General features: G+C 36.8%; 1 protein-coding gene across 8 annotated transcripts in view; it reads left to right on the plus strand.

Annotated features, from left to right (window-relative positions):
* LAMA2 (laminin subunit alpha 2) overlaps positions 1–26,350 on the plus strand; it is a 437,012-nt gene that overhangs the window by 384,232 nt on the left and 26,430 nt on the right. For all 8 annotated transcript variants that reach the window (XM_060692226.2, XM_060692227.2, XM_087882793.1 and 5 more), the window contains 8 exons: positions 1,282–1,406; positions 2,804–2,966; positions 5,748–5,892; positions 8,172–8,313; positions 15,455–15,575; positions 18,319–18,495; positions 21,426–21,574; positions 25,870–26,046. In XM_060692226.2, coding sequence (XP_060548209.2) covers positions 1,282–1,406; positions 2,804–2,966; positions 5,748–5,892; positions 8,172–8,313; positions 15,455–15,575; positions 18,319–18,495; positions 21,426–21,574; positions 25,870–26,046 — 1,199 coding nt within the window. The remainder of the gene's footprint in view (positions 1–1,281; positions 1,407–2,803; positions 2,967–5,747; positions 5,893–8,171; positions 8,314–15,454; positions 15,576–18,318; positions 18,496–21,425; positions 21,575–25,869; positions 26,047–26,350) is intronic.

Below are 26,350 nucleotides of genomic sequence, written 5' to 3' on the forward strand. Positions count from 1 at the left end.
TGAAATGAGACATAAAAGATAATTAGGTACTTTTGAAAAGGACAACTTCCGGTGAGAACAATTCTCTTTCAGCAATTCAGCAATTACAACAAAGTGTTCTTCAAACTGCTGTGTTTGTGTGCTTATACTGCTAACTTGTGATAATTATGATTCTACAAAACCAAAATTAAAAGGCTATCTAAAAAAGAAAACTAAGACTCATCCTAATATCCCTAAAGCATCCTCTTGCTGAGTGATCTTAAGGTAGTTCTCTTTTTTTTTTTAAACAAAAAGGCCTTTAGTTATTTGATGAACTAAAAAAAAAACAAAGCAAAAATTTTAAAATGTTATATTAGAACTTCTCATACATGAACATATTTTTACCCAAGTGTTTCAGTGAAACTCTTATATTTCTTTATAATTATCACTTATCTACATCAGTAATCATCTGTATCAGTAGGCAATTTGTTCATAAAGGTTGTGGGTGAAAGGAAGGCCCATGAAATTTATACAGGTAGCCCTCGAGTTACAACAGTTCTGTAAACTTTCTGCATCTGTAAGCTCTCTTCCATTCCACACCATGAGAGATGAATCAGGTTTTTAAGGTCCTCAGGAATGCCAGCAGGGTGGAAGCCACCTGGATCTCAGGGATAACCTCATTCCAGAAGGCAGGTGCTGTGACACAGAAGGGATGTTTCTCTGTCCATGTCAATCATTTTTGTCTTAATAGCTTCTACTTTTTTTTTTTTTTTTGTCTTTTGGTACTGTCCATGGGATTTTTATGGCAAAGATACTGGAGAGGGTTGCCATTTCCTTCTCCAATGGATCACCTTTTGTCAGATCTCTCTGCTATGACCTGTCTGTCTTGGGTAGCCCTGCGTGGCATTGCTCATAGCTTCATTGAGTTATGCTGGCTAATACTTTGGCTACCTAATGAGAAGGAAGGACTCACTGGAGAAGAGCCTAATGCTGGGAAAGATTGAGGGCAAAAGAAGAAGGGGACGACAGAGAATGAGGTGGCTGGATAGAGTCACTGAAGCAGTAGGTGTGAGCTTAAGTGGACTCCAGAGGATGGTAGAGGACAGGAAGGCATGGAGGAACATTGTTGATGGGATTGCAATGGGTCAGACACGACTTCTCAACTAACAACAACAAGCTTCTACTTCTGTTGAAAATTAGGCAGTGTATGGGAACAAACCTCAAAAGACAGGCTGTGGACAAATACCAGCTTTTGTTACGAATTGTAATATAGTCTATTAATAAAGGATTCAATATTTAGCCGGCGTACTTTCTATTTTCCAGAAATCTGATGCTGTGAGAGTCACTACATTCACAGGATGCATGGGAGAAACCTATTTAGACAGCAAACCAATAGGACTATGGAATTTCAGAGACATTGAAGGCGAGTGTAAAGGCTGTGCTGTCAGGTAAGATTTTCCCCCATAATATTGTTTATTGTAATTATTTTTTAAAAAAACATGCTAATGTTTTTAACCTAAATGATCCACTTAAATTATTGATTATATTCTAATTTTTGTCAAACATTACAGTATAATTTTGACCATTATCATAATGAAAATGGATAACTAGTTCATTAATCACGTCTTTGAATATATCAAATATAAGATGGTAATGTGACTGCAAGAATTTAAAGTCCGTCCTTCCTTCCTTCCTTCCTTCCTTCCTTCCTTCCTTCCTTCCTTCCTCCTTCCCTCCCTCCCTCCCTCCCTCCCTATTTCTTTCTTTCTTTCTTTCTTTCTTTCTTTCTTTCTTTCTTTCTTTCTTTCTTTCTTTCTTTCTTTCTTGTAGCTAAGGATCTCGCAATTTTTGTTCTAAATTGGTACTTCTTTTTATATAGAAATGGCACTTTGAAAGGCCATAATTTGGTTTCTTTAGCATAAGGATCATCCTTTTGAAACCCCAATCATTATTAAAACCACTCTGAAAAATGAAAATTGTATGGCATAGGTCACAATATTCACCATCCCCTTCCCAATATATATACATGGTAAATCAATGACTGAAAATATATAGGAACTAAACATTTACGTGCACACAAAGTTAATCTTTGCATGTCTAAGGGCATTTCTTCAGTTATATGCATATATATAAAACAAATAGATACTGCAGAAACAGTATCAATACATGAAGATATTAGAATGGTGGTATTTGCATCGTAACATCATGCAAATTATGCTGGTACCTAATGACTGCATGACAGATCTTGCAAATATATGTCATTTGTGTGATGGCATTATAACATATATGTCTACATTTATCATCTTGTAAATGTCAGTATGTGGATGCAAATATAACATATATAATTTGTATATCAACAAGGACTCATACTATATATGAGCTGTGTGAAATGTTGATTCAGAGCTTTGTATTTCTATTTCATTTAGCTATCGGATTCCTTGAATGCAGGAAATTAAATTGCATTTCTTCAAATCAATAAATTGATAGGTTTTTGATTCATACTCTTGATATACTACATCAAATTAAATTGATGATTGAATAAAATTTACTTGCTAAAATTATTCAGTGCATGTTATGAGATTGTTAAATTACATAACATTTTATTCAAATCATCTATACCAATCAATTTGAATGAATGATATTGCACTGATTAATTAATGATGAATTGTTTGTTTAAAAATAAAAATATTTTTTTAAAAAAATATTTGAATGATTCAGATAGACTCATCTTTGTCTCAATAATTCTAACTGAAATGATGATTTTAATCAGCTGTTAGATGATTTACAAACTTCTGATATCTAACAATTTTCAAATTTGATTATTTTGCGTTTCTTCACACCACAGCCCCCAGGTGGCAGATGGTGAGGGAACTGTTCAGTTTGATGGAGAAGGTTATGCTACCGTGAGCCGTCCCATAAGATGGAACCCCAATATCTCCATGGTCATGTTCAAATTCAAGACATTTTCTTCTACTGCTCTCCTGATGTATCTTGCTACTCTAGACTTGGTAAAACTATGCTTCTTAAACTTGTGTTGTTAACGTTATGGCAACTGCAAGTTCCTATAAAGAGAACTTAAATATATGTCAGTTCCCCTGTGGATGATTTTTACAATGAACACTGTGAGTTTTATGACTGTTTCTAGATAAAGTAAGATAATTTATGAGGATTTAATACAACAGCTTGTATAATATAACAGTATAATACAGATCATTAATATGACTGTTCTTATTATTCCTAATGTCACTTTTAAGTTGCATTGCCAAAGAATCACTTGTAATATATACAGTAGATGCCAGCATTTCCTTATCAGTTACAGAAGGGCATTATGTAATGTAAACATTCACTGGAATTTTATCTACTTATTTTAACAATAACTTTGGTGGTGTTAGGTAACATAAAGGTAAAGGTAAAGATTCCCCTCGCACATATGTGCTAGTCATTCCTGACTCTAGGGGGCGGTGCTCATCTCCGTTTCAAAGCCGAAGAGCCAGCACTGTCCAAAGATGTCTCCGTGGTCATGTGGCCGGCATGACCAAAGACGCATGGACACTGTTACCTTCACACCAAAGGTGGTCCCTATTTTTCTACTTGCATTTTTTACGTGCTTTCGAACTGCTAGGTTGGCAGAAGCTGGGACAAGTAACGGGAGCTCACCAGTTATGCGGCACTAGGGATTTGAACCGCTGAACTGCTGACCTTTCAATCGACAAGCTCAGTGTCTTAGCCACTGAGCCACCGCGTTCCTAGGTTAGAAACATAGGGGGCGGTATTTTCTTTTAACAGCAAATACTACATGAGAAACACTGTTTCAGGACAGATTCATAACCATAGATTTCAGTATATCCCTGCACCCTTAAAATTCAAAATGTGACACACATATCTATCAATGGAGTGATTGGCATTTTTTTCTTCTTTTTTCAGTGAGGGTTGTCTTTCCCAGAAGCAATGCATTTAGGTGGAGATATATTAGGGATTGGTGAACCAAAGCGAAAACTGGGTGTGGTTGCTCATGTTTTTATTTTTCTCTGGTACCCCTTCTTTGATTTTCTGATACCCTCTTCTCCAAGTAGCAGACTGACTGTAGTAGATTTTAGCAAGATTTAAATTCGTAGCGTGAAGAAGATTAAATTAAATTGTGAGTTGCCTGTGACATTTACTATGCTGGTTTTCAATTTGCAAAAATGTTTAGTGTATATGAAACTTGCATAGAATGAGGTGTTCTTGTAAATATTGATCCCTCCAACCAATCTACTTTCTCTTTGCCACAAAAGCTACTTGAAATCTTATATATTAAAATATATATTCCTGCAAAAGTCCAGGTTATGAAATGTAAAAATATTTAGTTGGAGGGCTAAAATCAAGCTTCTTTTAAGTAAGAATTGGTACATTATACATTTGTAATTATTTTTTTAGCTTTATGGATAAATACTAAATTTGCAGTATTTGTTCATACAGCTTAATTTTTCTAAATCAATATATATATAAAAGATGGCAAGCAGTCCATATAAGACTATAGATATGTCCCAAAGAATCACCTTTACTGAGCTAGAGAAGCTAGACATGAATTCTCTTCTTTTTTTTCCTCATTTTTTGGGGGGAAGATGCTGGGGTTTTTTTGCTGTGTGGGACATTACTACTGAAGTTATCCCATAATTCCTTAATGAAACATGTCTGAATAAAAATTCATCATGGGTTTATTATCTCTAAAAGTTTGTTTCTTCTAGGAATAAGACCTAGACTCTAACTGCCTCCATTAAGTTAAGGCATCCTTAGATTGATTCCGGGCATCCATATTGTTGCCTCTGCAGGGTCATAGAGTGGCTTGCCACTGACCTCTGACCTTTTCCAGAATCTCTAAAGCTGAGGGATTCCAGAGTTGAACCTGCTAAACTTCTAAAATAACCAAGGTCATCTGCATGCTCCCATCTAACAAGGCACTTGAACACTGCAGTCAGATTTTGTTCATCATTATTCATTATTATTGTCAACTTGCAAAGCTTTCAAGTTGCCATGAGCAGGAGGGAGGGAGAACTGAAGTGAATTCCATACATTCTTTCTGACTGCAATCAGAAGGAGGGTGTTAGGTTTCACAGCCAGCCAAAGTGGTTAATTGGAGAATGTGATTTATGACATGGCCAGAGAGGAGGGAAGAGACAGGGTCATAGGGGAACATAAATCTACGTAGGATCAGTCCTAACTGCATCCGAGTATTGCCGGAATGTTGCTCCTAATAAATGAATATATTTCCTTTGAAGTTTGGATCATGGCTCATGAATTAATTAGGGCATCTTTCGGAAACTTGACAATTATATTTTCTTGAAATGAACATCATACCTTCATATAAGTGATATTGGGATGTAAATATGTGATTGAAACACAATAATTCATTTTTACATTACTGCATTTTCTTACTTGGAACTATAAAATGTGTCTTTCTTTGTCTGTGCAGTGTGCACATACACAGATTATCTTTTTCCAATAAAAACAGTAATTTGAAGTCTTGTACAGAGAGGTATTTATCTTTCAGATTGGAAGAAATTGTTCCTACTGTTTGCACAATGGGTTCCTTAAATGAATCTAAATGACAATTTCTTTTTTGAACCATATAAACTTTTTTAAAAGGGGAGATTGGGGGCAAGCAAATCTTGCATAAATGGTTGAGGACTGGAGATAATGGAAGGAACAGTCACTTCAATCTAAGATGGATAGATAAAAATAAAAAGTGGGATTTACAGTATCATGCAATTGCTAAATCAACATTTGTAATTTATGCTTCTCACTAACAGAAGGATTTCATGAGCATAGAACTCAGTGATGGGCATATTAAAGTCAGCTATGATCTAGGCTCGGGAACAGCCTCAGTTGTCGGCAACCAGAGCCACAATGATGGGAAATGGAAATCATTCACCTTGTCAAGAATTCTCAAACAAGGTGAGTTCTTGCAGGGATAACAGAAGCATCCTAATTATCTTATCCAACACGGCTAACCACCTAATCACAGAGAAGATGATGTATAAAATTGTAGGTTTAAAAAGTTGTAGAAGAAAATGATTTGGCAACTTCTTTTGCTTTCAATTATAGATGGCTCAGGTTAGTTGTGACTGATTGCAGTGTCAAATGGGTCCCTTATGATTTTGTTTTGAATGAGGTAGCTTAATTTTCTAGGCATAATTCTACCTCGCAGCTACCTAAATTACACTCAGAAATGTATTCCAAGTGAAAAATGTATTTTTCATGCAGTGCCCCGATGTTTTTTTAAAGTTCATAAAACAAATCTACACTATTTCTTTTGAGTGGAAGTCAGTTTTACATTTTATGGTGTCTTTCATATTTTGCATTTCTTAAAATGACTTTAAAAAGCACTGAGTTAATTGCTGCTGGTGTTATCTCTTTGCTCATAATGCAAACTAGTTTCATTTTGCTAAGTGCCACCAACTCTTGTATTGCTGGAAGAAAAAGCTTCCTTTAGATAGAAAGGATATCTTAAATGTATATTGTAACTATACTTGCTACTGAATTCCACCTAATATTTCAGAGAAAATGTAGGAATTCAAGCAAACTGAACAGAATTTCCATATGATGAATGAACATTTTCAAAAGACTTTCACACACTGCTGTGTAATAGAAGAAAAACATGATTCTTTTCCATCTATTAATATTGTTTGCTAAGACCTGGAATCAGGGAGAATGTTTTTTTAACAAATTAAAACTTTCCTAGTTTTATCTCTAAATTAAGACTGAATTTTATAAAACCATAGAACAACTCCAATTAATCACATTTATTCTGAGAAATAAAGCCAAGTTAATTGTTTTCTGAAGTACCTCTTTATGTTCATATGTCTTCACTATTCTGCACTATCTTTATATATATCATGTTTCTTCAGATAAATGTTTCAATACATTTTTTTCATGATATTGGGCTACACGTAAAGTGTTGCAGGAATTTCCCCTGTGCGTTTCATCTAGGGGACCTCTGAGTTCCCTTCCAACTGTATAATTCTATGATCTTTTGCAACTAAAATCCTCAAATCGCTAGAGCAGATTTCAAGGGACAGAAGGAGAGAGAAAGAAAATTCCATCCATCAGTTCAAATGGCGGATCATTATCTAAATCTAAATAGATTTACCACCCACCCCATTCTACCTAGAAATGGCAAATCATGTGACATTAAAAATGTATTAAAATAACATTTAAAAGGACACGAAATCAGGAATAGGAAGGTATGGAGGCATTCAATTGCAAATCCCCTGCTATTAAATGGAGTTGGATGGTCTGTAGAGAGTGAGTGAGCACTTATTTCTAAGAAAACAGCAGTGGGTGGAGTGTGTTAGAAATGCCATATGTACAAGCAAGTCCTCTACTCATCATAATCTTGATCAATTTGGAGGGGGCTTTTTGCATGTTTTATTTGTAGCTGAAGTTAACATATAATTAAACACAAAGGAATTCTGAGGATGAAATAAAATTGCTATAAATTGTATATTTAATTATTAAAAACCTTCAGGCACTGCCTTCTTTTCTCCTATACTTTTATTTCTCTGCTTGTTTGCTTTTATCTTTGCAAAGTGCTCTACTTTAATATTCTTGTCTTTTTGGGATTAGACCATATCTTGGTATGAATTTGTAAGGATGTGCTTCCATTTCCAGCTGGTTTCCAAGAAATAAAATCAGTGGGGGGAGCTGGATTCACATAATGACTATGTGATTCGCTTAACAACTGCAACGATTCGCTTAACTGTGGCAAAAAAAAGTCATAAAATCACAGGCCCAGCTCATTTAACAACAACCTTACTTAGCAGCAAAAATTGTGATCTCAATCCTAGTCATAGGTCAGGGATTATCTGTATATTGAAAATACATGAGCCGAGGTGACACAGTGGTTAGAGTGCAGTACTTCAGCTGACTGCTAGTTCAGTAGATCAGCGGATCTCACTGGCTCAAGGTTGACTCAGCATTCCATCCTTCCGAGGTGGGTAAAATGAGGACCCAGATTGTTGGGGGCAATATGCTATTTAGTATACTGTCTTTGGTATAAGCTGCCCAGAGTCCTCAGAGAGTGGGCGGCATAGAAATATGACTAATAAAATAATAAAAATAAATACAGTTAAATGGTAAAATCACAAGTACCATTTGGATAAAGAGAGGAGAAATATTTGAAATATTTCCAGCTATACACCCTCACATTAACATTTTTCTTTGTATTTCCCCAGCGAATATATCAATTGTAGACATAGATTCTAACAATGAAGAAATCATACCGGCGGTTTCTCCAGGAAAGCATTTTGGTCTCAATCTGAAAGCTGATGAGCCCATTTATTTTGGTGGATTGCCATCACTGAGAAGAAACCTAAGGTACTGTGATTTAAAATACAGATGATTATAAAGATTCAATAGCAAAATCTGCCTCATTCACTGAACAAGACTTTATTTCCCAGTACATTAAGAGAAATCTACAAAATGATAAGATATAGTCTCCCTAGCACTAGGTTCCATTCCTGGCAACTACATAGATCCATCTGTATAGTTTCCAGGTCAATATGGGAGTGATTTGCTATTGCCTTCTGCACACTTTTAATTAGGGAATCATAGGCTCCTTTTATTTATAAAGGATCAGGCTTTTCAACAGGGAGGATGAGAGTTTTTGAGAGGTCTATAAAGACAGTCATACAGATAATTTGCCCCCTCCTTTTTCTTGTTACTGCCTCCATCCTTTCTAACTTTTGCATCTTTCAAATAAAATTAACAACTGGAATAATAGTCTACTTAACTCTGTAAAAGTGTGCTTTTCTTTTTTTTTTTTAAACACCTTAATAGCTACATAATTGATATTCTGCTGAATATATCCCAGTAGTGAATAAAAAATCCATTTTAGGTTTTCCATAATCCATAACGGCTTATGTAATAGAGAAAATAATATCTCAAATGCATCTTTTTACTTATTTATACACCCATACACAAAAATAATACACACACAGACACCCATACACATATATACATGCACATACACACACCACACAAAACACTTGTTTTTGAGGTTACAAACATGGTAGAGAATAAGCTTTACCAGTGTGTCCTGATTTGACTTTCATCGTTTTAAAAATAATGAGGGGTACCTTCCATAGCCCTATAAAGTTCCTCTCTGTTGTCTTTAGTTGACACTTTGCATGCTTAGCTTAGATTGTCCCCATATTTTGTTTAAATATTGAACAAGCATGCAGGTTCCTAAATTGTTGGTGCCCTCTCCCGCCTGCCTGCACTCCCACACAGTGAGGACTTAAGAGAGAGAAGGAATCTCCAGGTTCACCTTTCAGTAGAGGCATTTATTAGTTTATTTTGCTTCCTTATATTGTAGAATAGAATAGAATAGAATAGAATAGAATGGAATGGAATGGAACGGAACGGAACGGAACGGAACGGAACGGAACGGAACGGAACAGAATTCTTTATTGGCCAAGTGTGATTGAACACACAAGGAATTTGCCTTTGATGTATATGCTCTCAGTGTACATAAGGAGAATAAAAAACATTCATCAAGAATAAAAAGATAACAACACTTAATGATAGTCAAGTTAATAATAAGCTATCAAATCATACTAAGAAACAAATAAAAACAATATAATTGAAAGATACAAGCAACATGGTTATAGTAATAAGTGGGAAGAGATAGATACTAGTAAGGAAGAGAAGAATAAGAGTAATACAGTCTTAGTAAATTATTTGACAGTGTTGTGGGAATTAGTTGTTAAGTAGAGTATTTTGTACTAAAAATATTGAGCCTTGAAATAAACTTTTAACAAATAAGAACATGACTCTGGAACCGGTGTTGAGAAAAAAGGCATCTGTGTATATAAAGAAACTGTCATATTCCTGTTCTTCTCAACCTAACACATTTTGAACCTTAGTTTTTTCCTGGGAATCATGCATCAAGAAGTTGAGAAAGAACATACAATATAACTTGACCATATTTTGATGATTCCTGTAACAGATTTTTTTTATTAATTTACATCACAATTCAATATATGTAATTCCTGTCTATTGTAAATTATTTGTATAAAACACATTTTGTAGGCTTTCATATCTGATTCTGTAGGAAGATGTATAGGTATTGGAATTTGTTAGATCTTTAACTGGTCATACATAAACTATGGAACCTTTCTGGATGTTTATAGAAAAATAAATGAAATAAAAGTTCAAATACTGTACAATCCAGATATTTTAGTTATAGCAACTTCACCTTTACAAATTAATCATAATAGACATAAAATCCTCTTATCCTTGTACACAGAAATCTGGAATGAAGAGCAGCAAATCCAAATAACCTTCTGTTGTTCAATGGAACTAACAATGCAGTTATTTATTATTGTTTCCATTTGCTTCTAATTGGCCATATGTTTAAGCTCTTGAGTTCCACAGAAAATCTGTTGAAAAATGATTTCCTGCCCATTTTTCAACAGGAAATTAAGCAAAATAAGTGTTAACAGGCTTAACACACACCTTTATGAAACAAAAACAGAAAGTCTCTAAAAGGGAAAACAATGGACTGAAAATCCCAGATCTTCCCCATTTCACCAGCATCCTGTCAAATGCAGCTCCCTGACTTCTGCAATATACAATAATAATTTTTTAAATGTGACTTTCCTCCCCCAAAATTTTGCCTGGCTCTGCAGATCTTGGAATGAAGGGTCTCCATGGCTTTCCAAGATGCCAGCTGATAAAATAGTCCATTCGTTTAATCTGTTCCTTTAGGAGAATCAAACTGTAAAAGATGACTAAAGGTCTTTCATTTGGCTTTCTATTCAATGTGGTTCTTACACTTCTCCTTAGTCTTCTCTTCTCAGCTACAGAATTGAATGTCTCCCTCCTCCATTAGTAAAGATGGCATAGGAATTAAAGGGATGTGAGGGGTCCTTGATGCTCTCTGACTTTTGAAAGCTGTTCACTTTCTTCTCCAGCCTCACACACCAATCACATACTCCAGTGGTCCTCAATTTGTGGTCCATGGACCCCTGGGGAGCCATGATGCCACAGGGGGTCCATGAAGCCTTGAAGAAATGTTATGATTTAAATCTTGAGTTAAATCTTGGGGTTCCATGGCCATGTTCCATGAGCACAAAAGGTACTTAAAGGGGATCCATGGTGAAGAAAATGTTGAGAATCATTGACAGTAGCTTAATCCTACCTTAATCTTAGCAGTGAAGTTGTGCCAGTATTTTGGCCAAAACACACTCCCCTCCTCTCTCTTTCTCTTTCTCCCTCCCTCCCCCCCCCATTCTCACCACAAATGAATTATTTGTGATGGTTAAAACAATATAAAGAAAAACAACAATAGAAATATGAAAGCCAAATACCAATAAAACAACACCAACAAATAAAATCAAATATGATTACAATGCTCCCCAGAATACATTTTTCTGAATGAAACTGGGGAAGTGGGGGAGATGGCCAGTCTGAACTCCACTGGAAGACTATTCTAGAGATTGGTGCTGTCTCTAAGAAGCCGCAGTTCCTGGCCTCCATTTTGAAGAGCTCCATTAGCTCTCCAAAATGAAATAGTAGAAGCAATCTCTCCCTTGGCCAATTTTGATTGGAGCAAGGGGTCTGTACATAACCCCAATGCCAAGCAGAAATGGTCAAATATGTCAAAAATGACAATTTTAATTGAACCTACAAACTAATTTACAGTCAGTGCAGGTTTCTGATCACAAGTGTTCTCAAAGACAAATACTAGTTAACACGTGGTCTACTGCATTCTAAAGTTGGCATCGAAGTGATCTTTAAAGACAATTTCAAGTAAAACACATTGCATCCTACCTGAATGGTAATATGGGTATGAATCACTGTAGCAAGATCCTCATAGCTGGTAGCACAGTGGTGGTGCAGTGGTTAGAATGCAGTACTGCAGGCTACTTCTGCTGCCAGAAGTTTGGCAGTTCAAGTCTTATTGGCTCAAGATTGACTCAGCCTTCCATCCTTCCGAGGTAGGTAAAATAAGGAGCCAGATTGTTGGGGGCAATAGGCTGACTCTTAGAGAGGGCTATAAAGCACTGTGAAGCAGTATATAAGTCTAAGTGCCATTGCTATAGCTATTCCAACTGAAGCTGTGCAAAAATACTATCAGAAGCTGCAACTCTAGAAAGTGCCCCAATATTTACCGTACTTATATCAAGCTGAGAAAAAAGAAAACCAGTTTAGCTGAGTCCTGCCTGAACTTTTGCTTTGCCTGGACATGTAATTCACTACTCGCACAACGCTGATACATAGGAAATTATTTAAAAGAAATATCTGGACTCCCTAAGACTATATTTGAACCTATCTAAAAAGCTGTATCGTTACAAAAAAAAATTGTCAAAAATAATAACAAAAATGTTTTTTTTTCTTTCTTCCCCCTTTTTTTATTTTTTTCTGTTTTTTTTTTATCTAGTATGAAATCAAGGTAAAAGACATAACATTTAAATCAATGCTTGCATGCTGTAAGCTTTGCATGGGTTAAGTGCCGCTTGCAGCCAGTGGCAAAGCAAAAGCAATTTGTGTATGTCTTTATTCCAGCTGCTGCTCTGGGGCTTGCTCAGTTGGCAACCGATCCTGCTGCAGCACATCAAGCTACCCCCAAGTGCTTAACGGAGACCTACCTCATGCTGCGCACAATCGCAGCAACAGACACTTAGCTAGCGTCTTCACACAGCGGTTTACGTCTTGCTGTGCTGGATTTCTTTTTTTGGTTTTGTTTTCATTCGTTCCCCCCCCCCCCATCCTCCTTATTCCCTTTAAATTAATTAGATCAGGATCCTAAGGAAAGAAAAAGTCTAGATATGAGTTATAATAATACCAGCTTTAAAAAGCAGTCCATGTTGCAAACTCAGCGAGGGTCAGATTAATGATCCAACTTAGTTGCAGGACTGAGAATTTGAAAACATGGATTTCCTTTATACAGATGTATGCTAAAATTAGAATTTAAATTCATGTGATAAGCCTGAGGACAGAGATTGTCTTCTTACCAATCTCTGTAAACCGTGCTCTGTTCCTTTAAATAAGGAATTAAGGAATATCATGGCCTCTACTAAAAATGAATCATAAAATCAATTTTGGAGTCATTTCAACATTTCAAATTGGTTCAAGTAGATTTTCTAATCTGGACCAATGTGGATTTTTTGTGAGTTGATTTGGAGTTCCCAATTGGATTTGACAACTTTAATCAGAACAATGATTCATTGAGAAATTTGATCAAATCACTTCAAAACAAATTTCTGAATCTGGGCATCATACAGCTCAAGAAATATTTTGTCTAGAGGGAAGTAAAGTTGTTATAAAAATGCAATAGACTTTTAAGAAGCAGAGAAAAATTCACATGGGAGAATAATGTTTGACACTAAGTTAAATTTAAATTGTATTTAATATTACCAGATCTGCTTCTCTAGCTCTGCTGGTGTCCACAGGGAAACGAGAATAAACAGCATGCAAATTACCCAAGTCTTACATTAACTTCGGTTGGCAAAATAGAATAGAATGGAGATAGTTCCTTCTTTTTTAATCTAAACTTCTGAGTATTGCCAATTTTTGAAAGATGGATGCTACGCTTTGCTGAGATGGCTTCAGCGCAATTCAGCCTACCAACAACAATGAAGCAAATTTTTTAAAGTGCTGTTTATGAACATTTAAGTTGTTAAATTAGAGTGTATTACAATTCTGTACATATATGAATTGTGAGTGATTGTGTTTCATATCTAATGCCAGATATTAAATTCTTATTTTCACAAGCATCTTTCACTTGGATGGTAAGTTGGTAAGTGTAAAAGTTAGCCACTTAGCTCAGGATATCTCAGTTTTCTGTAGCCTATCTTCTGTATAATATTCAATGCCAATCTATTCATGAAATAGTTTTTCCTGGCTAGTGGAGTGGTAACATGAACATGGTAAACATTGATAAAAAGTTAGCATTATTTGGTCCTTGAGGGGGGCGTGGAATAATTGCATTATTGCAATGTGTTGCTGTTGTTGTTTGCAAATCTTTGAAGTTGGAGTCTTCTGTTCAAGACTTCAAGATACATAGTAGAATGCATTTTAATTTACATTTTTGCCTTGTGAGCAAATATAGTACAAATCAAATTTAAACATTAAAACTGGCAATATACTTTCAAAATTGCACAATAACTGTGATGCTTTTAAGTAGATCACATGTCAGGCTAGTAAATTGTTAGAATATCTTTAATTGGAAATTCTAGTATTAGAAAAATAAACATGAGCATTTTAGATTATGAGAGGCAAAAATATACTGTATGTGCTGTATAACTTAATGAACATACAGTAAATGTAATTCTGATCATAATTAACCCTGATTATAGGTAATCATTAGGTTATGATAGCAATTGGGACTATAACTTCCATTGTTAAGTGATCCAATCCTAACTGTAACGTCACATGACTGCGTTGCTTAGTGACGCCAGTTTTGTCAGTCCTTATTGCCATTGTCCATATCATCTGTATGGTCCTAAAACCTAAGGTCATTAAATGAGGACTTCAAAGGATTGTATTATGAGAAGAGGCAGGAGTCCTAAATAAGCAAGTTGGTAGGCTATGGGCAGGAGGACAGTCGAGGACTATTTGCACGCCACTGATGCCTAGGAAATCCTCCCACCAAGCAACAATCCGGGGACATTTCTGTGATGCCTCCCCCACATATGGCTGAAGTAACTGGTGGTGATTCTGGGCAGCTATTTACCCAAAGCTTCTCACACATATCAAGGTGGCCAAGGGGCAGGCTGAAGCATGGGCCAGCGAAGCATGGTCAACAGAGTCACTTTATCAAATGGCTTGAGGCCAACTAGCATCAATCAGCGTAGCAGAAGGGAGGCAGGTGAAGATGATGAAGATCATAGGGATGTTTGTGTCATCAATATGGGCCAGTCTCCAAGCACCCAAATTGATCATGTGACCATGGGATTGCTGTGACAGTTAGAACTTTGAGGACCAGTTGTAAGTTCATTTTTTCAGCACCGTTGTAATTTCGAAAAGTCACTGAAGTAATGGACATAAACTGAGGAATACTTGGGACTACCTGTATTTTAGTCATTATCATTCTGGTTGGGATTTCTGCTATTTGTTTCTTTAGTACAGTTTGTAGTTGTTTTAGAAACTAGAAATCCCTAAATCATCATCATCAAGGGATAGGTTTAATAATATTGTTCCTTAAATGCTTACAGCACAGTAAGACATTTTACAAGAATTTAATTTAATCCTGTAGCCATTATATTCAAGAAGAGTAGCAATTCTTTGCAGAAAGAATTTTGTCCAGGTGTATTATAGTAGGAATTTGTGCGTTCAGTGGTTCATAAGCCCATAAAATTTTATTTATCATGAATGTGTTGGTCTTTAAGAAAATAGTGGGTTCTTTGAATTGGACCAGTATGAAAATCATATTAACATGGTTTTATAGAATAATTATTTATATCCTGGAATGTTTCTTGAAAATAACTCTATTTTTTCTTTATATTAACAGACCAGAAGTAAATACAAAGAAATATGCAGGCTGTCTCAAAGATATTGAAATTTCCCGGACACCATATAATCTTTTAAGTAGTCCTGACTATCTTGGCATAACCAGAGGGTGCACTTTGCAGGTTAGTTTTGGGACTCTCTATGTTCTCTCTGAACAAGTTAAAACTACTGGTTTACATTAGCAAATGATTAAGTTATAACTTGCACTGAATTAATTAAAAAGGAGAAATTTGCCCTTCGGTAAATTTTTGTATAAATTTCTCCTTCTCCTTTCACAAATTTCTATATATTTATTGTATTAATTATATGAGAGATTTCCACTATAACAAACATTACTATATACGTGGGTTATTTATATATTACTCTACTTGCACTAAGAAACTTAAGACAATATATATGGACATCTCAAGCAGAGTTGCTAAGGACAATTCTTAAATATATTCTACAGTAGAATATTGGACAAACTAAGCCGAATTCATATAACACTAGTTACTTAAATAAAGTGAAATAAAGCACTTTAATATCTTCCAGCGTGAAAAATAGTTAAACCACAAATCAAGCCATGAATAGTTTATTGATGAGTTGAGCTCAATTAACAAGCTGAAATGCTAATAATAATATCCTGTTTCCCCGAAAATAAGACATCCCCTGATAATAAACCCAATTGGGCTTTTGAGCGCATGCGCTAAAATAAGCACCCCCTGAAAATAAGCCCTCCCAAAAAATATTTAAACACATACACAGCCGGTCCCCACCATTTCATCTGGTTACGGTTAGGGAGACAGAGCTGGAAATCAGGTAAGACGGCAAGAAGAACCCCGTCTTGCTCCACGCACCCCAAAATAATACCTCCCTGAAAATAAGGCCAAGCACTTATTTTGGGGTTCAAAAAAATATAAGACAGGATCTTATTTTGGGGGAAACATGGTAATAATAATAATAATGATGATAATAAACCAGTGACAAGTGAAGGAGTTTAAATACAACTGGCTTGACTTTGAAGGGGAGGGAGAAAATTAAATTCATGTGTGTATAATGTAAAAAAATAGCATAAAAGATGAATAGCATAGACCAGTGATGGCTAACCTTTTTGCCGTCGTATGCCAAAAGCAGGGGGAACACGGGGAGATCGTGCATGTGGGTGCCCACACCCATAATTCAATGTGCCAACTCCCCCCCCATGCATGCACACGCGACACCACCACCCCCGCGATCCCCACTTTTGGCACACGATGGCACAGTGGACCTGGTAGGCCTGTTTTCCACCCTTCCCAGGCTCCAGAGGCTTTCTTGGAGCCTGGGGAGAATGAAAAACGGGCTTCCCCAGCCCCCCTGGAGGCCCTCTGGAGGCCGGAAACAGCCTGTTTCCTGATTTCTGGTGGGCCCAGAAGGCCCAAAAATCAGCTGGCCGGTGCATGTGCACCGGAGCTGTGCTAGGGCAACACTCGTGTGCCCACTGATATGGCTCCGCGTGCCACCTGTGGCACGCGTGCCATAGGTTCGCCATCATGGGCATAGACAATCAATTACATCAATAACATAAACAATTAAGTTATAATGCAGATTTCTGTTGAATTACATTGTTTACTACCATTATTTCAGTGGTAAAATTTGAACGTTAGATTTCCATTGCATCCAATCGATCAAACCAAAGTTTCATTACAGGTATTCCTTAATTTTCAACTGTGCATTTCATTTAATTTGAAATTGCAAGTTGTTTTGAAAAAAAGTGACTAACCATTCTTTCTCAAAGTTATGACTGTTTCATCATCCTTGCAGTCATCTGATTGCAATTTGGGCATTTGGCAATTAGTTCACATTTGTGATGCTTGCAGTATTTTATGGTCATTTGATTGCAGTCTGTGACCTTCCCCAGCCATCTTCCTCAATTGAGGAAAGCAAATTCATTTAATGATTGATTCACTGAAAGACCATGTGAATTGCTTAACAACCACACAATTCACTTAACAACTATAGTAAAATGGTCTTAATATGACAAGTCCTGTCATGTGATGGTTCACTTAATGATCACATCACTTAGGGACCAAAATTCCAGTCCCAATTTTGGTCATAAACCAGGGACTACCTGTATATGGCAACTAGGGACCTGGATGTCTCAAGAACGATCACTTTTCATATCCACCAGCATATAAAACCAACCTCAGATGCCTCTGTGTTGTTCTGCCATGTAAGGGTTCCTCCACCACCACCTTATCTCTGTTGGGTTCTTCAAACCATTACCATACGGCAGTCCTTATACATTTTCAAATTTTAGCATCCCAAATTTGGAATTAACTTACTAGGAGTTTTGAGACGAACCATCTGATATCATACCATCCTTGAGTCCTCTTCTGTTAGATAGTTAATAGGACAACTTTTATAATACTGGTTATCAAGGCTGCCATCTAGCCATCCATTTGTGCCTTGAAATTCCTTACTGAAGCTTTTCCCCTGTCACATCTTTCACTAGTTCTGCATTTACTTTCCTGTGGCATACCTGATTCTTGTTCCTAGAAAAGGGTGGAGGGAGAGGAGGGTAATTGACAAGCTAAGAAGAGGGACATCAAGGGAATGCCCAACTATTTAATAGTTCTCTGTACTGAGGACTTCAAAGGTATAGCACATTTTGGCAGCCATCTGCCAATCCTAGATATCCACGACCAAAACTAATAGGATCCTGGAAGAAGTTTCACATAAAAAATTATTTCAGGCTGAATCTAAGCCTAACAAATGTTTTCAAATGCTGAATAATTTAACAGATGGAGAAGTGCTTGTATAGCACTTTGAAATGTAAACTGTTGCACTATTTATTATGATCTGCTGTTACAAGCATTTTTTTTTTATTCAATTCCTTCTTTCTTATAGAATATCTACACAGTCAGCTTCCCTAAACCTGGCTTTGTGGAGATGCCGCCAGTCTCTCTTGAAGTGGGAACAGAAATTCACCTGTCCTTCAGTACTAAAAATGAATCTGGTATCATACTCTTTGGTACTAATGAAATATATGTACCTCCAAGAAGGAAACGCAGACAAACAGGGCAGGTACGGAATGCTAAAGGGATTGTTTGATTGTCTCTTATGAGCAAATCATTGGCAGGTATATGCTCAGATTTTTGAACTGAATTATTCCAGGTTACAACAATCCTAAAATGGAATGCAGTCTCAAGAAAATTCATTCAGTTCTTCTTTTGACAGCTTTAAAACAAGTAAATTTTTCATCTTTATTGTATTATTTTAAAATTATTTTAATTGACAGGATAGAAAGAAGGGTATAAATTAATTAAAGAACATTTAAGCAGCTTAATTTTTCAAATGATACAGGGTTTATATTTAAAATAGGAGGGGAGAGGAGGGAAGGGAAGGGAAGGGAAGGGAAGGGAAGAGAAGAGAAGAGAAGAGAAGAGAAGAGAAGAGAAGAGAAGAGAAGAGAAGAGAAGAGAAGAGAAGAGAAGAGAAGAGAAGAGAAATCTTTATTGGCCAAATGTGATTGAACACAGTTAGATGTTGCTATGATAAAAATCATGAAGCTAGAAATCAAAAAATTGTGGCTTCTCTTGCTGCCAATGAAGGGATGAAGCCAACTGAGTGCCTTTGACCAATCACTTTCTCTGAGCTGTAGAAAGGAAGCAAGGGTGAATTATAATTATGGGGATGAACGAAATTCAATGAAGAGTAAAGCAAGGTTCTACACTTAGGCAAGAAACCCCAATGTACAGGTATAGATTAGGTGAAACTTGGCTCAATAGCAGTAACTGTGAGAGGGATCTTGGAATCCTAGTGGACACTTACTTAACTATGAGTCAGCAGTGTGTTGCAGCTGCCAAAAAATACCAGCATAGTCCTAGGCTGCATTAACAAAAAGATTGTATCAAAATCATATGACGTGTTAGTACCACTTTACAATGTTTTGAGAAGAACATACTCTTGGAACACTACATCCAGTTTTGGTCACCACAATATAAAAAAGATGTGGAGATTCTGGAAAGAGTGCAGAGAACCATAAAGTCGATTGGGGACCTGGAGGTAAAACAGGAATTGTTGCAGGAATTTGGTATGCCTAGTCTAGTGGAATGAAGGACTAGGGGTGGCATGATAGCAGTATTCCAGTATTTGAGGGGCTTCCATAAAGAAGAGAGAGTCAGCCTATTTTCCAAAGCACCAGAAGGCAAGACAAGAAGCAATGGATGGAAACTAATCAAGGAGAGAATCAACCTAGAACTAAGGAGTAATTTCCTAACAGTGAGAAGAGTTAACCAGTGGAGTGGCTTGCCTTCAATTGTGGCTGATCCATCACTGGAGGTTTTTAAAAAGAGACTGGACAAACATTTGTCTGAAATGATGCAGGGTCTCCTGCTTTAGCAGGGAGGTGGACTGGAAGACTTCCCTTCCAACTCTGTTATTCTGTTCTGTTCTGCATTTCCAAAAATCTTGCCAAAGTGCTAATCGACTAGTCCAGGCAGTAGTCGTGAAGTACCCAAAAAAAATAAATAAATAAATAAAAACTAACTCCACCATATAATATTGGTATATTTTAGTCTAAGAGGAGGAACCAGCACAAGGGAAAGAGGCCCTCCAAAATGTTGTATGAGATATTTGCATCTATTCTGTTTAAATGATTCCTTTATTACAGTTAACTATGTTAATGTAGAGATCAACATTTATAAATATTCTTGTGCTTTTTACACTGAAAGTAATGGGGGAAATAAAAGAATGAGACAACAAGCTTAAAGTAGGACACTTGAAAAAGTAATTCCATTTTCATCTCAAGCAACCAATTTTGTCTGTACTTCTTGAATGGGATTGAATTACCCCTTGGTTTTTGCACTTCCCTGAACTTCAGAATGCAATCTTGGCTTTAAAATAATAATCATATTGGAATGAAATACATGGTTGACTCATTATTTCAGGATAAAGTAATTATAACAATATATTTTGTGGGAGGGAAATTCACGTACATTTTAAACTGAAAATTGACACAACAAAAGAGAAAAAACAGTAACCAGATGATACAAACATTCTACTCTCTACAGCAGGGCTGTCAAACTCTAAGCCTGACTAGGTGGCTCAGTGTCTAAGACACTGAGCTTTGTCAATCAGAAAGGCCGGCGGTTCAGCGGTTTGAATCCCTAGTCCAGGCCTCCTGCGTGAGCAGAGGGTTGGACTAGATGACCTCCAAGGTCCCTTCCAATTCTTGTTATTTTTGCAACTCATGACCCGCAGGCCAGATGCATCTTGCGTTGGCCACACCCACGCCCGGTATGGCGGAGGGGAAAACAATCGTGATACATCGCATAACGATGCCATGCTGATGTGAGTTTGACACTCCTGCTCTACAGTATCCATCTCTTACCAAAGCTAAAAGCATTCTTAATTCAGTATATGATTACAGTAGTAGGGTACCCCCTGTTTCTCCCAAAATAAGACATCCCCTGTAATAAGCCTTCCGGCTTTTGAGCACATGGCAATAAGGCTAAGCGCTTATTTCACGGTTCAAAAAAATATAAGACAGGGTCTTATTTTTGGGGAAACATGGTATGTACACATACCTACACACACCACATTCTGCTCCTTTAGTGTATGATTTAGCTAAGAAATTAGAAGAGCTGTTTAGGGAAATCTTAATAACACTTTTGGAAGCTATGGAAAGAGTAAAATTCAAACTCTGGTTTTCAGTGATGTATGCAGATGATACACACATATTCCCTCCCCTTTTTGATGTTATCAGTACAATAATACAGATTAGAAGTCCACCAGACCTTCAAATCGTTGCTGGTAGCTAAAACTAGTCAGGTTCTCCAGATTTAATAACAAAAATTTATTAAACTTGCATGCCATCTGACTAATACAGTAATGGGTGTGTCCTTTTCTGAATTACCAGAGAAGGAGTCTGTATTGTCTTGGAGAAAATGATTATAAAAACATAAAAATTAGGAACAAAGGCTTTCTGCTTAAATGCTTGTGGTTCCTTACAGATGTATTATGCTGTATTCCTGAATGGAGGTCGAATTGAAGTACATATTTCTACTGGAGTAAGAGATCCACGCAGGATCGTTGTGAAACCTGAGTCTGGCGAGTTTCATGATGGCAAAGAACACTCACTTTGGTTGGAGAGACTTGGAGGGTAATAAATCAGAAATTAGGGGTTCTGCATGATCCCTCTGTTTTTCTGCCAAGCGCCTGAAACTTTAAAAGAGAAGAATGAAATCGCTGTGTGTAGTTTTCATTTAAAAATCATCTTCTGACAATGGTGAATTTATTGCTACCAGGTTATGCTTTAGACCAGAGATCTCCAACCTTGGCAACTTTAAGACTTGTGGACTTCAACTCCCATAATTCCTCAGCCAGCTTTGCTGGGAGTTGAAGTCCACAAGTCTTAAAGTTGCCAAGGTTGGAGACCCTGCTTTAGACAGTGGTGGGATTCAGCCAGTGTAACAACCGGTTCGCTGAGCGCGCACTTTGCTTCACACCAAACACTCGCTCCGTGCATGCACAGTGCATTTGAAAACAGCTCTAAAACTTACCTTCTACTGCAGCCCTGGTGAGTAAAACAGCTGAGGCGCAGCAATCCGCTCTGCCGCGCCTATCAGCTGGGCTTCAAACAAAGGAAATATAGGTCGGTATAGCGCAGGGGTGGGTGGTCCCAGCTGATCATCAGAGCAAACCGGTTCTCTCTCAGCTGTTCGTTAGAACTACCGATTTGCCTGAACTGGTCCAAACCGGCTGAATCCCACTCCTGGCTTTAGTGTAGGCATTACTGCTTCAGGTTTTCTTTAATCTAAATGGCTTTGACACCTTTTGTAAATGCAGCCAAAAAATTGGATCATGAGCTAATATCAAAAAACAACTTCCGGTAAGAAGCCAAAGTATCAGCAGGGCCTAACTGACCAGAAATTAAACTTCTATATATTTATATGCTATTTATAAAATGTTATTGAAATAAAGAGTAAGAGAGTTTGGATTGCCAAACTGGAAAAAAAAATGGGCTCATGGTTTTCTGAGCCAGGTATCAAAGCCATGATTGATATGCCCTCACACTGAAGGGAAGAAAGTGTCTCAAGAAAAAGATATTGATACAAATGCAGTACTGAATTATGGCAACTACTTTGCCCTTCATTTCTTCTGTTTTCCTTTCAATTGTTGTTCAACAGGGAAGCAAGAAGCTAGGGCTGAGACATCTGGGCTTCCAAAATCCAAATTGCTACTAAAAGTTAGCAAAGAAATAGAGAAAGCTCTCTTTGCTATCATTATGGGATTTTTTTTTCTCCAGGCTCAATCAGATAACCTCGCAGAAGCATTATATGCAACGATTTCCAAATTAGGTTTATAGAGCAATGAGACTCTTCATAGAAGGAGGTAATGCTGGCTGCAATTCTTTTTGCAACCAAGTTAGGATATACGTAAACCGCATGAAAATAAGTGATGGTGGCTTAAGGAAAGAAGAGGAATTATGACCCTACACAGATTAGAAGCTTCCTTTGATCATAACAGGATATATGTTATGATCTTTTGCTCTGAGAAAGTTTTTTAAACTGGTTTCTCACTGCATGTATGATATATAATTGAGCTCTTCTGTCTCTGAGTGATCTTAAAAAGCTCTGAGAAAGTTTTTTAAGTGGTTTCTCACTGCATCTATGGTGTATACCTGAGTTCTTCTGTAACCTTAAAAAAAATCTGTCAGCAATGACTGTGTAAATTTGGGAAGGAAACCTTGCCACCATTTTTCCCCCCCAAGGAGAGTGTTATTTTAATGCATTGCATCTCGGCAGTTTCAAAATATACCATAAGTTAAGACAAGATACTCTGATCACCTGTCAACAAGTCCATTCCCTTTTGTACCCACCGTTAGTGAAATGAATACAGTATAATGAACATAGGAAATACCCAGCTGAAGAAGAAGAAGAAAGACAACAGTGATTGCCAGACAACTAAATATCCATAAAATTGTGGCTAAAGCCAGCAATAGATTTGAAAAGCTTTTCACTTTTCACAAAAGCTTCTTTCTTGGACCCAGCATCAGGCTAAGCCCAAGAAGGATGTAGAACAGTTCAGCCAGAGTTCAGTTCTTTATTTGCTTATACAACAAATAGAATCATGAGATACTGAGCCCTTAATACCTCAACCTAACAGATATGCCCTGGGAAAGTCTAAGGAGTGGCTATTCAAACTCTCTTCCTCTGTCTCCTACTACCATCCATCCATCCATCCATCCATCCATCCATCTATCTATCTAATCTCTGTCTACAGTATATATCTTCCATGAAAATGTTACCATCTGTGCTGTATTTTATTTTATTATTTTATTAAATTTCCAGTTGGTAAAAATGTTCTTAATATTTCACTGATAATAAGGAAATAAGGATATACTGATAGTACTACAATAACACTATTTTAAAATCCCAAACAATACATTGTTTAGTTTAGCAATGTAAATTGAAACAAGACTATGTTGATATGTTTACTTATAAGGACAGTTTGCAGTTATTACTGCTTCATACTTTTTTTTCTAGTGGATAGAAATACATCCTAAACTCATTCTGTAAAGAAGCCTTTATCCAAACCACATGTACAGCAAACATCAGATTTTTACAAACTGGATTGTTGTAAAACTGGAAAGTGATAATTTATCACACTAATCATTCCATCTGCTAATTATCACACAGGCTTTATTTCATTATAAGTACAGTGCATTTTTGAAAACTCTTTAGAAAGCTAATTGCCCATATAATTATGAACTAATTGCTGTCCATTCCAGGATAATTATGTGAAGTGAGGTTCTTTCTTTGTGTGCTGGTCTTCTCTTTCTGTGGATAAGCATTTTCAACAATAGCAAAGTGCCATATAAATTATTAGAGATTTAACCAGCAACTATGTTAATAAGTCATTATACATATTTCTAGCTTTGCTATAAAGATTGTCTCTTAGTGCCTGTTAATAATGTCTAACAAGAACAATAGGCTTTTATTATTCTATTATCTGACATGGGACCACCCATTTGGAAGCGAGGGAAAAAAGTGAATGCTTTATCCCAATACCTATTCTGAAAACTAGTGTGCCTTAGTGTACATAATCATAGTGTAAAAGGTTGAAAGAGAACTATTGTTCTAAGCTTCTGACTGGAAAAAACCCTTTCAGTGTTGAGTTACTATTATGTTTGGCTTGAGGATCTATTTTCACCCTTGCTAAAAAAAAATGAATGTGTTCTCTTTTGTTGTGTCCAGCAATTTTGTTGAATTGTAAAATTAGGAATTGGTAAGGTCTTAAAGCTCATGTAAATGGACCAGACTACTTCCATGCTCATTATTTACTATGAATATATTTATTTACATATTTTGAAATTGAATGCCATTACTCTCTTTTGGCATTTCAGGAATGTTACATCTATAAGTTTTCTAGAAATGTTTTTACCTATCTCAACAGGTGTTAACGTTAATTCCATTTAAGCAGTGGTAAAATGTAAAATTTGTTACTGCCAGTTCTATGGGCGTGGCTTGGTGGGGGTAATGTGACTGGGTGGGCGTGGCCAACTTTTTTTTTTTTTTTACTTTTAAAAGCATTTTTTCTACAATCTCTTCGGCAGAAGAGGTAAAAAAAATGCTTTTAAAAGGCTCTGACGATCCCAGCTGAGCCACACGATCATCAGAGGCTTTTTTTTTTTTTTTTTACTTTTAAAAGCATTTTTTCTACAACCTCTTCGGCCGAAGAGGTTTTAGAAAAAAATGCTTTTAAAAGTAAAAAAAGAAAAAGCCTCTGATGATCGCACGGCTCAGCTGAACATGGGGGTGGGGCAGGGATTTTTGCAACCAGTTCTCTGAACCACCCGCCACTATCGCTACCAGATCAGGCGATCCGGTCTGAACTGGGAGCATTTCACCCCTGCATTTAAGCCATTGTTGAAGAAACAATACATCTAAAAAAAATAAAGAATTCAAAGGAGGAGGGGGAGGGGGAGAATTTAACAGTGATTGTCATCCTTGTTGAGCTGGAGATGAAATAAATCTAAGGAAAATTAGTATTCTGTATATGTTTTGGATATGTCCATTAGTAACTTGTTACTGGTTAAATATTATTCCTATGGTAAACCAGGATAGGAAGAAAATTTGCAATACTGCAGGGAAATTAAAGTTTAAATATGCTAACATATTATTAAATTATTATAGTCTGATATTCTGTTTATAGACAGCCTGGCTCAATTAAATTTGTCAGCTCTCAGTTTCAAGGACTCTATAAATCAACGGGAAGACAAGATCAAACAGTATAAATCCATATAGTCACAATTCGGTGGCCAAAAGGGAAAAATTGAATTCATATCCTTCTTCTTCACTGTACCAAAACTTCCAGCTTTTTTAAGGCCATCATTGCAGTGTTGTATCTTAATCAGGGCGATTTGCTAATGGTGGGCTTTTCATAATTCTGCAGGTTGTTTGCCATTCAAGTAGATGAGGACAGAAGACAGTCGCAGCGACTCCCAGCAGATCAGCCTATCTCCATTAAAAGGCTTTTTGTGGGAGGAACCCCACCTGAGTTTCACACACCCCCAATTAAAAACATACCTGCCTTTGACGGCTGTATATGGAACCTGGTTGTCAATGCTGTGTAAGTATATGGTAACGCTGTTCCAGAAACATATCACTCTTAAATATTTGTGATTTCCCATATTTTACATGAAGGGAAGATTTAAAAGAACCGCTTCCAAACTCGAATCAGAATCAGAATTGGAACAGAGCTTAAAGGGACCTTGGAGGTCTTCTAGTCCAGCCCCCTGCTTAAGCAGGAGCTCCTATACCATTTCAGACAAGTGGCTGTCCAGTCTCTCCTTAAAAATCTCCAATGTTGAAGCACCTACAACTTCTAAAGGCAAGCTGTTCCACTGGTTAATTGTCCTCACTGTTAGGAAGTT

The sequence above is a fragment of the Pantherophis guttatus genome, chromosome 1 (assembly GCF_059756535.1).
Source record: "Pantherophis guttatus breed Tessera chromosome 1, ASM5975653v1, whole genome shotgun sequence".
In the NCBI taxonomy this organism is placed as follows: Eukaryota; Metazoa; Chordata; class Lepidosauria; order Squamata; family Colubridae; genus Pantherophis; species Pantherophis guttatus.